This window comes from Pinus tabuliformis, chromosome 4_1 (assembly GCF_031772625.1).
Source record: "Pinus tabuliformis cultivar Carrire ecotype Pingquan chromosome 4_1, CPIR1, whole genome shotgun sequence".
Taxonomy (NCBI): Eukaryota; Viridiplantae; Streptophyta; class Pinopsida; order Pinales; family Pinaceae; genus Pinus; species Pinus tabuliformis.
In genome coordinates this window covers 291612223-291629420 of record NC_142303.1, presented here as the reverse complement: position 1 = coordinate 291629420, position 17198 = coordinate 291612223, and the positions used below count along the sequence as shown (strand labels likewise).

At 42.2% G+C, this 17198-nt stretch overlaps 1 protein-coding gene across 3 annotated transcripts in view; it reads right to left on the bottom strand.

Moving 5' to 3' along the window:
* Positions 1-2750: 2750 nt before the first annotated feature.
* Positions 2751-17198, bottom strand: part of LOC149175415 (Fumarylacetoacetate (FAA) hydrolase family) — a 310552-nt gene continuing 296104 nt past the window's right edge. For all 3 annotated transcript variants that reach the window (XM_089419673.1, XM_089419672.1, XM_089419671.1), the window contains one exon: positions 2751-3266. In XM_089419673.1, coding sequence (XP_089275799.1) covers positions 3222-3266 — 45 coding nt within the window. In that variant the 3' untranslated portion in view covers positions 2751-3221. The remainder of the gene's footprint in view (positions 3267-17198) is intronic.

Here is a 17198-nt window from a genome sequence, read left to right as displayed (position 1 = left end):
TCGATTTCAATGACTCGATCGTTGTAAAAAACACATCAAATATTTTTTTTTTTATAAAAAAAACATAATTTTAAAGATTTTCATTCATTTTCCAAACACATAGCATTATAATATAGATAGAAGACAACATATGATCAAAGTAGGCTCGTGGATATATCCATTATATCAAAATGGCACCCAGTGCACTGTCCAATACATACATGATGATGATATAGAGATCAAAACAAAACACATAACCAAGGAGGCTAGAAATGGCCTCTACAACAAAAGTAAACTGTGACCAGTACTACTGGCTAGTGGTTACTACTAGAGGAGCCAAGATCATCTGGATCAACCACTGGTAGCATATCTACATGCTTCATAGTTTGTAACTCATTTTTAATCTTGTACCCTCATCAATCATCTTAGACCATCTCACCAAGATGGATGTCAATAGATGTATTCATGAGAAGAAATACAAAAGCAATTTGTATGTGACACAGATCAAGATGTAGGAACCCTAACGCCAAAACTTTTGCATCCACATCTACATGCAGTCATGACAGACCCATCTACACCCCATAGAATATTTTGTGGCTATTCTCTAGTTTTAGGATCCCTTGGGGCAACTTCAAGTTTGTTCCCATCAACTTTGTAATATGTATAAAGATAAACTGCCATCTTCCAAGAGAGAATTGCACTTATAAACATTCTAACTAGGATCACATGTCTGAACAGCATTTCAATTTCATGTGCCCTCTTTATTACATGGTTCTCATATAGTATCATTGTTTACATTGTTCCTTGAGGAATTTTATACAATGAAGGCAACATATGTCTTGCTCCATTCTTATAGGAGATTTCATGTTCTTGGCAAAAAGTTCACAACATTAAATCCTATCAAATTGCCAGTGCCAGACTCATCACTTTCTATTTTCAAACACTAAATGATTCATGCCACAGGAAGTCGTGTGAACAAGTAAACAACCTATGAAAACAGTCAGCTAATGTGGAATTCATGTGTCCACCAACTTTTAACACAAATCTCTTCGCCAAAAAGCAAGTAGAAAAAAATCGTTGTTTTTTTTTTTCAGTTTTCGGGCCACTTTCACTGAGTCGGTCGAGTAGGCTCGGACTCGGCCGGTTGTTAGACAACTCGACGGGCTCGGTAATAACCTGGTCAGCTGAACCGGTTTGATGGCCGAATCGACCCAGTGAGGGCTTGACTCAGACCAACTCGGCCGAATCGGTTTCGAGCCGGTTGATTCTTAAAACAGTGGTATGTAAACACATCTCTTAGTTGCAATTTAACTTCCTCTGATTCCTTTCATTCTTAATAAAGTGAATTTCCTAAGGGCACTTCTCAAGTGTTGCACTCTCTTGTGTTTGGATTTATCTCTCTATGGAAATTGTTATTTTGTACATTCTCTCTAGAGTTACACTCCTCTAATTGAATTGTGGCATCACTCTAGTGTTGGATTTGTTATTCTCTTTATTCCAAAGTTTAAATTTGTATTGGTTTTATTTGATTCTCTCGTTATCTTATAAATTCTCAACAAAGAGAACAAAGAAGTCCACACACAAGGCGATATAATTTGGTTGAAACCTACCTTTGAGAAATTATATTTCCTAAGGGTGAAAACTTCCAAGATTCGGTGACATGTCTATATGCAACATATTGAGACTTTAGCTTTATATTCCACCTTGAAAAATGGAATAGAAACACAGCCCTACAATAACATTCTTAATACTTAAGATTGTCCAACCATCACTTAGAAAGTCCTCCTTTAATACAAGGACTCATGACATTTATTTGTGGCATGTTCCTAGTAAATATTTAGTGAGAGAAAACTTATATAGCTTTCCTAAAGGTGGCAAAACCTAACATAAATAAATTGTCAATTGCAGTGAGGACAACGATAGTCATTATTATTCACAACTGTAGGCTAACTCATCACTATTATTCAAGAAAAACCATGCCACCTGAAGTAACTTGCTAGTGGTTTATAACAGGGAAAATTTTCGCTCTTGCCAAATACCTCTAATTCTTGGGCCATTAACATAATTCTTTCTGTCCAAAAAAATGAGCTCTTACACAGTCATATACTTTGAGATCTTACTCTAAAATTTATATAGCTTATCACAAGTTTATATAAATTCCATATTCACTAATAAAAATAATGTAGAACACAGGTGGGACTACTTGTAAATCGATTCCAAACACCAAAACTCCAGAGGCCAGAGTTGGTGATGGGAGTTACTTTCATATTTCTGGTAGAGTATCTTTAAAAATAATTTCCAATATCTCAATTAACGTCATTAGCTTCGTAACACTTTCAAAACAAACTTTCAAGCCTCCTTGGACATCATCGTCTCCTTCACAACATACAGAACACACGTGCATTGAGCTTCCAGGGCTGGAGAGGATTTCATTGTAACGGCTTGGAAAGGAATTCATTGTAACAACAGCTACAACCACCTTAATACTTAAATTGAAATAAATAGAGATTGACAAGCCATTACAATTAAATTTTGGATGCCTATTGGCATATTAAAAACTATATCTGCCCACCTAAATCACTTCATTACAGCGAGCAGAAGAAAAACCAGAATTTTAATATTGTAGTCATGTTGCAGTAGGAGATCATTCACTTCGTTACAGTGAGCAGAAGAAAAGCCAGTATTTTAATATTGTAACGATGTTGCAGTAGGAGATCTAAAATTAGCATCTATAAAGAGTTTGTAAGTTGTTTCCTTAAACACGACGACAATTTCAGAAGTACTATAATTTTATTTATATCATGTAGAAGAAGATCGTTTGGCAGGGTGATAACAGCTGTTTTAGCTGACATTGGGAAGGTCATTCTTCAACCTCTGTGATGATCATTAAATTTTAATATGATTATCTTTTTAATCATGCTAGAAAACAAGAAACAACACATTTGAAAACTTGTACATGCCAAATCCTCAAGCTGACGTCATATTATCTGAGACTCAGACATAAATGTGCATTATCTGGCTGGAGTTAATCATCATAGTAGATTGCCGACATTAAAACAGTCTCTGCATATGATGCTACGTTTCCTTCAGGAGGTCCAAATCTTATTCCATTTTATGCAACAAATACACCATGAATGCTAATTCTTCAATTTTACCTTAATTCTAGGAAATATTCTAATCCACTACTTTCTGGCGACGTTGAACATCAAAAGACATTTCAATCAAGTCCGTTATGCCTGCTGTTATTTTTTGGCCTGCCTTGACGGGGCCAACACCTGGCGGAGTACCTGTTACAATATTATACCCCCAAAAACGTGTCAACAAAAATTCAAGGTCTAAGGAAGAAAAAGCTACAAGCATTTTAACACAGAAGCACCACCTCTTTCTGAAATAGAGTCATACAGAAAAATATGAAACCAGTAATGTCTGATATTTAGATGAATGAGCCTTGTCTATATACACATAATATGAAACTAGTAATGTCTCTGGTATTTAGATGAATGATTATTGTCTATATACACCACGCATGCAAATTAGAATCATATATTTCATAAACAATTCTTACAGGTAGACATTAGTACAATTTTTTTCACCGAAATAAGCAGGCGCCCGCATTAGAAAGACGCGTAACACCATTCACTATTATATTTTATATACAAAATCTATGAAATTAGTCCCACTGGTTTATACGTAACACTTTAAGTTCATTAAAATCAACTAACCTAATTCTTATGGAATGCATCCAAGTAGGCAATAATGGATATGGACTTCTAATCTATCCAGTTGGGGCATGACGTCCATTCATTCAAAGAACTGATTACCTCTTAAACACCAGGATAGAATAAAAGTTCATTACGCTAGAAACTTGCTAGTGTTTTCCTTTACTGGGACTTAGTTCAGATGGTGTAATTGAACAGAGTAATTGTTCCGACCAGCTTAAACTCTTGGTCTACGGGACCTAGAAACAGTGAGAGATTAAATATATAAATGTTCCATTATCAGACATACTGGTGCATCCAAATACTTCTTTAGCTTTCTGGAATCATTATGATGGTTGGCATAGGAAGTTTCTACAATGTGTGGAAGCTTTACATGATTTTCGCTCGTGCTATAGTTGAATTTTATTCATATGCTTTCATATCCTCAAAATGAAAATGTACAACCAAATTGCAAGATAATTTGCATGTATTACTGTTGAAAGTGAAACTGTGTTAAAAATTCAATTTCCTTTTATGGTTATAATTAAATAAATTAGGGTAACTAACAGTTGCACATCTAGCCAGAGCTAATCCAATAGCAATTCTCTGATAATTATCTGTCCTCAAAAATTATTATTCGGGGTGTTGCTATAGCACTAAGCAATAAGTTTTGTTAGACTTTAATCTTGATGTCTTTCTTTTGTATTTGTTAATAATTTCATTTATAGATCCCTCATTCATGACTTTCGACACAGTAAAACTTGCCAAGATTTATAATTTTCATATGTTAACATATGCAATTAATCATCAGTTTTACGAAGTGCAACGTGCATGCTGGGTAGATTCATTTTAGCCGGTAGATCTTTTGCTCCCATCCCTAATCATCTATTTCACTACAGCCAATTGATACATAATTAAAGAAGACAATAGAGTGAAGAATGAAAAATAGTAGATGCTGAACCACAGAGTGAATCGCAAGAGTTGGACCTGAGATACTTGTCATGGTCTTACTCTAGTATACAATTGGCCTTGGCAGGTCCTAGACAAGCCAAGGGTGTTGAGTTTCTGATATAGATCAGCTGAACATCAGAAATTAGCATACTACGACTCATCCCTAATCATGGTGCAAATCAGCACATAACTCAAAGGACAACCGAGAGAAGAATGAAAAATACAAAAATAACATAGAGTAGACTGCAACTCTTGGACATAAAATATTTGCCCTAGTCTTGTTAATTCTTTTATACTATATATGATTTATTTTACTTCAACAATTTATTAAAAACACATAAAATATTTATCTCAAATATTTCTGAAATTGCTGATAAAATAAACACATTGATATATTAACTAAGGAAATAAAATGCAGTGGAAGTAACATAAAGAAATCAATCACACTACAACAGCAAATTTGTGCTCAAGACAATCTTTCTTCATATCAAATTTGTCAGGAAACTTTGGACCTAGATACACAAAGAATACACAGAAAGATACAACTGCTGGAAACCTAGAACTCAGCCCCACTGGGAAAAATCGGCCTCAAGGAAATATGCCCTTAGATATCGGCACTACTGAAGCAACTTGACCTCTAGAAGTTTCACCCTCCCTCACCAGCAATTCAACCCCTCTTTACCCCGATAGCCCTTGCACACTATAAAAATTCGGCCTCTAGATATTTTGGCCCTCCTTTAGTAATTTGACCCTCTTCAGCTGATCCAGGTGGATATTGGTGGCCACCTGCCAAGTCCACCTGGACCCCCTCCATTGTTCTTCTCAGCGTTTTCAGTTTCCTTAATTGTAGCACAACTTACTATTTTTAGCAGTTTTTCGGGTCCTGAAATTCCGGAGCCGTTTTGAGGCCCTAAACGACGTTTTTTTTTAGTGCTCGGATAGATCTTTCTAACGAGCTATTGTATGCGTCAAACGGAGATCGTATGCCAAAGTTACGACCCCAGGAAGTTGATGTACCAACTTACCCCAAACGGGGCCCCATAGTTTGGCGTTTCATCTTCTAGGATTAGGTTTTGGAATGTTAAGGGTTTTTCCACTGTTTCTCAACAATAAATAGGCCTTCGAGCCTCATTGTAAGACAGTTCAGAGGCATGTAGCCATCACATCTCTTCTCAGAGATAAGCTACCATCGCCCTAGCTGGTTTATTTCCATTTCTGGTTGTAAGCATATTTCAGTATTTTCCATTAATGAAATGAAGTATTATTTCCGCTGCATCTTTGTGTATATGGTTATCTCTGTAATTTGTTGCGTTCCTGTTTAAATCTGGATCAGTGGTATCAAAGCGGTCTGCTTTTTCTCGGTTTTTCTTTGCATGTCCCCAACAAGGTCGGGATATAAGGAGTTAGGGCTTGAACTGGTTGAACCTTTGCAAGACCAGCCTCGCAAATCCCGACGGCCTCCCATGGCGGATGAGAAGAAAGACGAGGGGGCAAGAGATCCCATCAAAATCTTGCTCGAAGAAGCCCTCGAGCGACAACGGAACGCGATGATGGATAGCTTTGCCCAGATCCTTCAGCGGCTACCCAGAAGCAACGCATCGGCTTCCAGCAGCTACTCTGGAAACGCCACACCCTTTAAGGTACAAGTTAATTTTGAAATCCCCATATTCGAGGGTCAGATAGACGTAGATGCCGTAGATAAATGGTTAAATCTGCTAGAGGGTTATTTTTCTGTTCATGAATTCTCGAGTCGGGAAAAGATTGTTTTTGCTCTTCTCAAAGCAGCCCCCCACGTCAAGGACTGGTGGGAAACCTACTGCGAGCAGAAGGATGAAAGTACTGGCTCACTATTTTCAGCCGCACCCACCTGGGATTCGTTCCAGGACGCCATCAAGGAGCAGTACTACCCTGTTGGAAGCTATGAGGATGAATACATAAAGTGGACCACGCTGCGGCAGGGAAGGGACCAAGACGTGCCGGAGTTCACCAATCTTTTCCATACCCTTCGCACAAAGTTGGGTATCAAGGATTCGGAGCAACATTTGATACTCAAATACCGTGGCTGCCTGCACAAGTACATCCAGGAAGAAATACAATTCCTAAGCATCTCCTCGCTCGGCGCAGCATACCGATATGCCGTCAAGGTCGAGCAGAAGTTTAAACAAAAGAAACGAGACTTTGGATCTGCGAATCCAAAGCAGGGGAAAGGTGCCCATAAACCACAGAACAAAGGACAAAGCCAAGGCGGGACAGCCCAAGACAACCAGCCGAAGCTGCAAGCAAAGAACAGCGCCGCGAAGCCGAGAAAGGACACTGGAAAATGGTGCGAGTTCCATAAGAGCTCCACTCACAACACAAGTGAGTGTCGGGCCAAGCAGTCACTGGTGGCTGAGCTAAAGGTTTCAGAATCAAATGCATGTTCCGACTCTGAGTCAGAACCCGATAAGGGGAATGAAAAAGGGAAGCAGATCATTGATGCGGATCCCAGCGCCACTGTTGCTACCGCAAAGATCCAGAAAAATGAACCCGAAGATCCAGAGGAGGAGGAGCGTCTCTTCCACTCCCAGATGTGGGTAAAGGGCTCCCCGGTACAGTTCATTGTTGATAGCGGGAGTCAAAAGAACCTCATTTCGGAAGAGGTCGTGAAGCGGTTGGGCTTACCGACCACAGCACATCCACAACCATACACCATTGGGTGGCTTCACCAAGGACGAGATCTTCGCGTGAGCCAACAGTGTCGCCTTCCATACAACATCAAGCCCTTCACGGATGAGGTATTGTGTGACATTGCTCTCCTTGAAGTTTGTGATGTACTACTAGGACAACCATACTTGTGGAAGCGACATGCTGTGTATGAATCAAGGCCCCGTGCTGTTATTATTACATTGGGAAATAAGTTGTACAGGATACCAGAGGTAGCACCACCTACCGCCATCTCTTTGATTACTACAAAACAATGCAGTAAGATCATTTCCAAAACCAGGAAATTTGTTTTCCTGATGATACGCCCTCAAGAAAAGAAGAAGACAGTGGTCGCGGCCTCCAGACGGGGTCCCTCTGCACGACAACTACAGATGGACAAGGTTGTGGAGGAGTACGAGGACATCTTCACCTCCCCGGCAGGGGTTCCTCTGCACTGTCAAGTCAAGCACTCCATCGATCTGACCCCAGATGCACCGCTACCCAATGGACCAATTTATCGGCGCTCCGTTCTGGAGAACGATGAAATCAAGAGGCAGATTCAGGAGCTCCTGCAGAAAGGTCACATCCGTCGGAGTTCATCGCCCTATGGGAGCCCGATTGTGTTGGTACAGAAGAAGGATGGGACGTGGAGACTCTGTATTGACTATCGGGCGCTGAACAAGATCACTGTCCGTAATAGGTACCCGATCCCACGGATTGATGACCTCCTAGACCAACTAAAGGGGGCGAAATATTTCAGCAAGATCGATCTGAAGTCAGGATATCACCAGGTGCCAATCGAACCCTCTGATGTGTGGAAGACTGCCTTCAAATCCAAGGAGGGCCTCTTCGAATGGTTGGTTATGCCTTTCGGATTGACGAATGCTCCTGCAACCTTCATGAGGCTAATGGATGACATCTTGCGGCCATTCACCAACTCCTTTGTAGTAGTATACTTGGATGACATTCTGATCTTCAGCCAGAGTTGGGAAGAGCACCTCCACCACATCCGACAGGTTCTCCAAACACTGCGGCAACACAAGCTATGTGCCAATTTGGAGAAATGTACTTTTGGCATGACTCAGGTTCAGTATCTGGGATACATCATTGATGAACAGGGGGTGCATGTCGATCCAGCCAAGATCCAAGTCATTCGGGATTGGCCCTCTCCAACCACTCTAACAGAGCTCCGCAGCTTTCTAGGTCTTGCCAACTTCTACCGCAGGTTTGTGTTGGGGTTTTTGTTGAAAATTGGTACCGGAGGACAGGTGGTTCCCTTAGGCTTTGATCTTTGGCCTAGGGAAAAGTGTCCAAAAGAATTTAATTTTTCTCCTAAAGTGACTTTATAATTTTATAAAGTTAAATCTAATTTAAAAGTGACTTTAAGTGATAAAGTTATTAAGTCTAATTTTAAAGTGACTTTTATAAAGTCAATGAAAAATTAGAAAGAAAAAGTGACTTTGGAAATAAATGACTAAGTGGGTCTTTATTAAAGTGGGGTGAATTAAAAAATAGAAAGTGAGATTTAAATGAGCATTTAATCTCAACCATTGATCTAAATCTATTTCAGCCATTGGATTTAGAGATCACCCAAAAGTCACTTAGATCACCCAAAAGTCACTTGGAGTTATATTAAAGGAGGAAAAGGAGGAAAAGGTCATTCATTCTTTCATGAGCAGATTGGGAGAAGGAGAGCAAGAGAGCAAGAGAGATTTCTGAGCAGGGAGGAGAAGGAGACAGCAGCTTGGCACACATTCCAAGGCAACAGTTGAGCAGATTTGTACAGCTGATTCAGCACATAGTGAAAGGCAGATTTTTGCACAAAAATCGAGGAGCAGTTTGCTGATTTTTCTGCACACAAAACGGAGGTCGTACAGCATTTATTGCTGTCCTGTTTGCTGTAATTTCCAGATTGCTGTGAGGCACGGGAAAGGAGATAAGTTGTAAATTTGCTTGCTGATTTTTTGCTGAATAATTCTCACTGTAAAAAGGCAATTTTCAGAAATAAAGAAGAGCTCTCAAACTGGTTTTCCCCAAGAGTTGTAGAGGGTTTTTCCAGGGTCAAGTTGACCAAAAATATCAGTGTTTTAATGTGTTTTAATGGCTGTTTTTAATTGCTGATTTTTAATTCTGCAATTTCCAGCATTCTGAAAAATTTCCAGAATTTGTGTTTTCAGCAATATTTATTTTTTTCAGTCTGTTAAATGTATGGTTATGGGAATGGGCATTTAACTACATGGGAGAAATAAGGAGAAACTGAAAACCGGGGTGGGAAAACAGAAATTTTTACATGGTATCAGAGCTTGAGTGCTGAAGGGCAGTTTGGGACAGCAAAAGGAAAAATTACAGTTGCTGATTCTTCACTCAGAAAATTCCAGCAAGCTGATTTTTTCATAAACAGCAGTTTTATCTTTACTACAGCAGTGCTATTTTTCAGTTTTAGGACAGCAGGATGTCATTGGGATTGAGGGTGGAGGATAGGCTGGATGGGCATATAAATTACAGCGTTTGGAAGGAGAGAATGCAGAGTATCTTTGAGGAGGCAGAAGTCTGGGATATCATGGTGCATACCGCACAGAACCCTGTTGTTGTGCCCACTGATGTTACTCAGTTGGCTGAGTATAAAAAGAAGAACAATAAGGGTAAGAGGTTGATTCTAGACGGAATCAAAGACCATTGCATTCCTCATGTGAGAGGAAAGAGCAATGCCCATGAGATGTGGACAGCATTGTCCAATCTCTACCAGAGTACCAATGAGAACCGGAAGATGGTCCTGAAGGAGAAGCTGAAGAACATTAAGATGGGGAATGATAGTGCAGCTGGATATCTCACAAAGATTACCAATGTGAGAGATGAGTTGGCAGCGATTGGAGAGGCCATTCCACCCACTGAGTTGGTGCGGATTGCAGTGAATGGCCTCCCCCGTTCATGGTTGAACTTTGCTGATGGGGTTTGTGCACGTGAGACCCTTCCCACATGGGAGAGGTTTTGGGATGATTGCATTCAGACAGAGATCAGGAAAGGACAGCTTGGGGCAGCCAAGCCAGTTGAGCAGGATGAGGATGTAGCACTGGTGGCAGGAGGCAAGAAAGGCAAAGGGAAGAAGCAGGCTTCCACAAGCAGTGGTGGGGGCAAAGGCAAAGGTAAAGGTAAACCGGGGAACACACAGAAGGACTATTCCAAGGTGAAGTGTTGGAATTGTCAAAAGATGGGACACTATGCAGTTGTGTGTCCGGAGAAGAAGAAGAAGAAGGGAAAGAACCAGGACGTGGCAGCTTCAGCTGAGATTGAGGACTTTGCAGGTCGTTTTGACCGGGAGTTTGCGTTCACTACATGTGAGTCCTCTAGTGCAGGATCACCTGCCACACAGGTTCAGAGGGAGCATGCTTTTCCCTCGATTAGCGGAGCATCTACAGGTATTTGGTATGTGGACAGTGGGGCTTCACGTCACATGACAGGAGTCCGTGAGTACTTCTCAGAGCTTTCAGAGAGTGGCACTGATATTGAGGTAGTACTCGGTGATGACAGAGTTGTTAGAGCAGTCGGGGTGGGGACAGTGACATTTCAGAGGGAGTCCAAACCTCCCTTGAAGGTGTCAGAGGTTCTTTATGTGCCAGGGATGAGGAAGAACCTCATATCCGTCTCAGCTTTGGAGGACAGAGGATATGAGGTACTGTTCAGGGGAGGACAGGTGTTGATGTATCCCAGGGGCACTCCAGCTGATTCAGCTAGAGTGATAGGTGTACGCCATGCAAAGGTGTACAAGTTTGCATTTCAGCCCCTTTTGGCATTGAGCAGTAGTACCGACAGCAAAGCTAGCAGTTCTGAGCTGTGTGAGATTTGGCATCGCAGGATGGGACATATGTATCATGGAGCCTTGAGGACATTGCGAGAGATCACTACAGGTGTGCCAGATTTCAGTACTGATCACTTTGATACTTGCAGAGGTTGTGCGATGGGCAAGTTTGCCAAATCCCCTTTTCCCAGCAGTGACAGCAGAGCGACAGGGATACTTGATTTGATTCATTCCGATGTGAGCGGTCGGATGTCTCATGTTTCCTTGAGTGGATATGAGTACTATGTTTTATTCATTGATGATCACTCCAGGAGGACCTGAATTTATTTTTTGAAGACCAAGAGTGAGGTCTTCAAGCGGTTTCAGGAGTTCAGAGCTCTTGTGGAGACTCAGACAGGTCGAAAGATCAAGTCCTTGAGGTCGGACAATGGAGGAGAGTACACCCTTGGAGAGTTTGTTGACTATTGTGCGGAGGCAGGCATTAGGAGGGAGTTCACTGTTCCTTACAACCCCCAGCAGAACGGGGTTGCGGAGAGGAAGAACAGATCCATCATAGAGGCTGCCAAAGCTATGTTACATGATCAGGGGTTGCCATTGTTCTTGTGGGCAGAGGCCTACAACACAGCTGTTTACTTGCAGAACAGGAGTCCGCATCGTGCCTTGGGGCACATGACTCCGGAGGAGGCTTTCTCTGGGAAGAAGCCTGATCTTGGTCATCTTCATATCTTTGGATGCATTACATACTCCTATATACCCAAGGAGAAGAGGACCAAACTAGAGCCCACCGCAGAGAAGGGTATCTTTGTGGGCTACAGTGAGACCTCAAAGGCCTTTCGGATTTACATTCCTGCACAGAGGAGAGTTGTTGTCAGACGGGATGTGAAGTTCGAGGAGGACAGGGCCTTTAGGAGGTCACGGGAGTTAGAGTATCTGGATCAGCCAGACCCTCAGCAGCAGTTGAGTCAGTCGCAAGGATCCAGTGGGCAGGGATCAGGAGGATCCGGAGGTACATCTATGAGGATGTCAAGTCCATCAGTGAGCAGTGGCTCGCCGAGCCAGAGGGGTGGTGCTCCGGGCAGCATGCAGAGCAGTTCACAGAGCAGTTCACTAGGGAGTCCACTGATGGACAGTTCACACGGTACCTCAGCTTCTACAGGTTCAGGTGCAGGCAGGAGGACAGCAGACAGACAGTCAGGAGTTCAGGCTACTGATGGTGATGAGGAGGAGGAGTTTCATTCTCCTATGGGAGAAGCATGCTCAGGGAAGAGGAAGCCCAAGTGGCTTCAGGACACCTTGAGAGATGCCACATCTGTTGCTGAGCCGAAGAGGCCGGTCAGAGAGAGTAGACCACCTGAGAGGTTTTGTAGTTATATGGCGATGGTTACCAGCATCCTTGACTCTGAGCCTTCTAGCTATGAGGAGGCAGCTAGCCAGCAGGTCTGGAGAGAGGCCATGCAGGAGGAGTATTCTTCTATCATGAAGAATGATGTTTGGGAGGTGGTGCCGAGGCCTGAGGGCAAATCCGTGGTTACTTCCAGATGGCTTTACAAGGTAAAGCATGCTGCAGATGGCAGCATTGAGAAATTCAAAGCGAGGTTTGTGGCTAGAGGGTTCTCCCAGGTAGAGGGAGTTGATTATGAGGAGACCTTCGCTCCCGTGGCTCGATATACTTCGATCCGCTCCATTATATCGATAGCAGCAGAGATGGGTTGGAAGATCCACCAGATGGATGTGAAGACCGCATTTCTCAATGGCTTCATACAGGAGGAGGTGTACATTGAGCAGCCACAGGGCTTTGAGGTGCATGGGAAGGAGTCCCATGTGTGCAGATTGAAGAAGGCCCTTTATGGCCTGAAGCAAGCTCCCAGAGCTTGGTACTCCAGGATAGATGCATACTTGCAGGGGATGGGTTTCACAAAGAGTGAGGCAGATCCGAACCTTTACTTTATTGTGATTGGTGAGGAGCCTCTCATTCTGGTGCTGTATGTGGATGACTTGATCATTACAGGTGCAGAGAGACTCATAGAGCACTGCAAGAGAGATCTTGCGGCGGAGTTTGAGATGAAGGACATCAGCTTGATGCATTACTTTTTGGGTTTGGAGGTGTGGCAGGAGGAGGGGCATTTCTTCCTGGGGCAGGGGAAGTATATTGTGGACATCCTTAGCAGATTCCACATGGAGGATTGTAGACCCATGTCGACACCGATGATCACCAACTGGAAGAAGCTTCATGCTTCGGATTCCGAGTTGGTGGATCCCACATTGTACAGGCAGCTGATTGGTTCCTTGATGTATTTGGTCAACACTAGACCAGATATCTGTTTTGCAGTCAACACGATGAGTCAGTTTATGTGTGAGCCTAGGAAGGTTCACTGGGTGGCTGCAAAACACATTTTGCGGTACTTGCAGGGGACAGTGGATTATGGTCTGGACTACAGGCAGGGAGATGGAGTGAGATTGGCAGGATACACTGATTCTGATTGGGTAGGTTGTGCTTCTGATAGGAAGAGCACTTCAGGGTGTTGTTTTGGGTTGGGTTCAGCAGTAGTGTTATGGTTCAGCCGGAAGCAGCAGTCAGTAGCACTGAGTTCAGCGGAAGCAGAGTATATGGCAGCCAGTCTAGCTAGTTGTGAGGCCATCTGGCTTCGCAAGATGTTGTTTGGCTTATTTGGTCAGCCGTTGAGACCTTCAGTGATTTACTGTGATAATCAGAGTTGCATTAAACTCACGGAGAATCCAGTATTTCATGACAGGTCAAAGCATATCGGGATCAGATATCATTTCATCAGAGACTATGTTCAGAAGGGAGCTATGAAGCTTGAGTATATTTCCACTGATGAGCAGGTTGCAGATATCCTTACCAAAGCCTTACCATGGGGCAAACATGTCTACTTCAGAGACAAGATGGGTGTGGTGAGGAACACCTTCCTCGGTAAGAGGGAGTGTTGAAAATTGGTACCGGAGGACAGGTGGTTCCCTTAGGCTTTGATCTTTGGCCTAGGGAAAAGTGTCCAAAAGAATTTAATTTTTCTCCTAAAGTGACTTTATAATTTTATAAAGTTAAATCTAATTTAAAAGTGACTTTAAGTGATAAAGTTATTAAGTCTAATTTTAAAGTGACTTTTATAAAGTCAATGAAAAATTAGAAAGAAAAAGTGACTTTGGAAATAAATGACTAAGTGGGTCTTTATTAAAGTGGGGTGAATTAAAAAATAGAAAGTGAGATTTAAATGAGCATTTAATCTCAACCATTGATCTAAATCTATTTCAGCCATTGGATTTAGAGATCACCCAAAAGTCACTTGGATCACCCAAAAGTCACTTGGAGTTATATTAAAGGAGGAAAAGGAGGAAAAGGTCATTCATTCTTTCATGAGCAGATTGGGAGAAGGAGAGCAAGAGAGCAAGAGAGATTTCTGAGCAGGGAGGAAAAGGAGACAGCAGCTTGGCACACATTCCAAGGCAACAGTTGAGCAGATTTGTACAGTTGATTCAACACATAGTGAAAGGCAGATTTTTGCACAAAAATCGAGGAGCAGTTTGCTGATTTTTCTGCACACAAAACGGAGGTCGTACAGCATTTATTGCTGTCCTGTTTGCTGTAATTTCCAGATTGCTGTGAGGCACGGGAAAGGAGATAAGTTGTAAATTTGCTTGCTGATTTTTTGCTGAATAATTCTCACTGTAAAAAGGCAATTTTCAGAAATAAAGAAGAGCTCTCAAACTGGTTTTCCCCAAGAGTTGTAGGGGGTTTTTCCAGGGTCAAGTTGACCAAAAATATCAGTGTTTTAATGTGTTTTAATGGCTGTTTTTAATTGCTGATTTTTAATTCTGCAATTTCCAGCATTCTGAAAAATTTCCAGAATTTGTGTTTTCAGCAATATTTATTTTTTTCAGTCTGTTAAATGTATGGTTATGGGAATGGGCATTTAACTACATGGGAGAAATAAGGAGAAACTGAAAACCGGGGTGGGAAAACAGAAATTTTTACAGTTTTCTCATATTTCTTGGCCCCTGAGTCGAGTCACCAAGGGAGGGGCGAAAGCAAAATTCTTTTGGTCTGAATCTCAACAGAAGGCATTCATGGAGTTGAAGGATCGCCTCTGCATGGCACCAGTGCTCGCGTTACCAGATTTACAACAACCATTTGAGGTCGAGACAGATGCCTCTGACTATGCTATTGGGGCAGTCCTTACTCAACATGGACATCCAGTGGCATATCACAGTGAAACACTTTCAGACACAGTCCGGAAGTACCCCACTTATGATAAAGAGATGTATTCCATTGTACAGGCCTGCCGACAATGGAAGCATTACATTTTGGGGAAGGAAACGGTCATCCACACAGACCACCGACCCCTACAGTTCATACAGACCCAAGGGAAATTGCAGAATGATCGCCATCAGAAGTGGTCTACATACCTGCAACAGTTCCACTTGAATATCAAGTATAAGAAGGGCAGCACCAATAATGTTGCAGATTGCCTCAGTCGACCACCGATCATGGCGTTAACCACCGTGCTCAACTCTTGTGGGCACGAGACTTCTGATTGGCCACTTCTCTACAAAAGCGACCCAGAATTCGGCCATACTTTCCACCATTGCTAGACACATCCGACATTGCAGAACAGCTCAAACCCACAGAATTAAATCCAGATTGCATGGAACAAGCTGCAACTGATCGGATCATGGACACACAGATCAAGAACACTCGCCAACAGAATATCCAACTGTATCGAGTTGTCAAAGCAGGCCAACTCCTTCAGCAGGGCAAGTGGCTCACCAGGGAACAAGTTCAGCAAAAGTTCCCTCATCTCATGGAGGAGCTCAACGCAATGGGGACCATTGCTTCCTAAGGGGGGAGGAATGATCCAGGTGGATATTGGTGGCCACCTGCCAAGTCCACCTGGACCCCCTCCATTGTTCTTCTCAGCATTTTCAGTTTCCTTAATTGTAGCACAACTTACTATTTTTAGCAGTTTTTCGGGTCCTGAACTTCCGGAGCCGTTTTGAGGCCCTAAACGACGTTTTTTGGGGAATCCGGGGGCAACATGGTTCCATGGTCCATGGAATGGACCCATGTTGCCCGTTCCAACAATGATAGTGCTTGGATAGATCTTTCTAACGAGCTATTGTATGCGTCAAACGGAGATCGTATGCCAAAGTTACGACCCCGGGAAGTTGATGTACCAACTTACCCCAAACGGGGCCCCATAGTTTGGCGTTTCATCTTCTAGGGTTAGGTTTTGGAATGTTAAGGGTTTTTCCACTGTTTCTCAACAATAAATAGGCCTTCGAGCCTCATTGTAAGACAGTTCAGAGGCATGTAGCCATCACATCTCTTCTCAGAGATAAGCTACCATCGCCCTAGCTGGTTTATTTCCATTTCTGGTTGTAAGCATATTTCAGTATTTTCCATTAATGAAATGAAGTATTATTTCCGCTGCATCTTTGTGTATATGGTTATCTCTGTAATTTGTTGCGTTCCTGTTTAAATCTGGATCATCAGCTGACTCGCCCTCTCTCTCTCCTAGCCTCAGGTTCCTTGAAATTTTCTATAGGAATTCCCTGGTGAAATTCTTCTCTTTTCTTTAGTCCAATTGAGCCTCTCCCTCTTGAGAAAATCACTTCCTCAACAAATGTGTGTCTTCACTTCTCCCTTATGCTTATTTTATAATTTCATTAAGCCAAAATCCCTAACCCTAATCTCCTAAGTGATCAATGGCTGAGATTAAATCCAAAGCCTCACTTAAGATCAATGATTTAGATTATATCTAAGTCACTTAAATAATATTATTATTTATCCTTAGAAATTTGGCCTAATAGTACACAATAATCATTCGATATAATTCCTTAGATCTAAACTTAAGCAAACTAAATCTAACTCCTAAAATCATGTAAACTAACACATCATTAAAATAAGGTGGTCAAGCCACATGTACAATGAAAGATGAAAAACCCTCAAAGAGAGGGATTGATCACCTAAGAAGAGACAATGATGTTCCGTGGTGCCATGCCTAGAATCCAAAGGCTCCAAAGATTGTTGAGGATGGTCAATGTCCTCCACAAAAGATAGCTGAAAGAATGGTCCA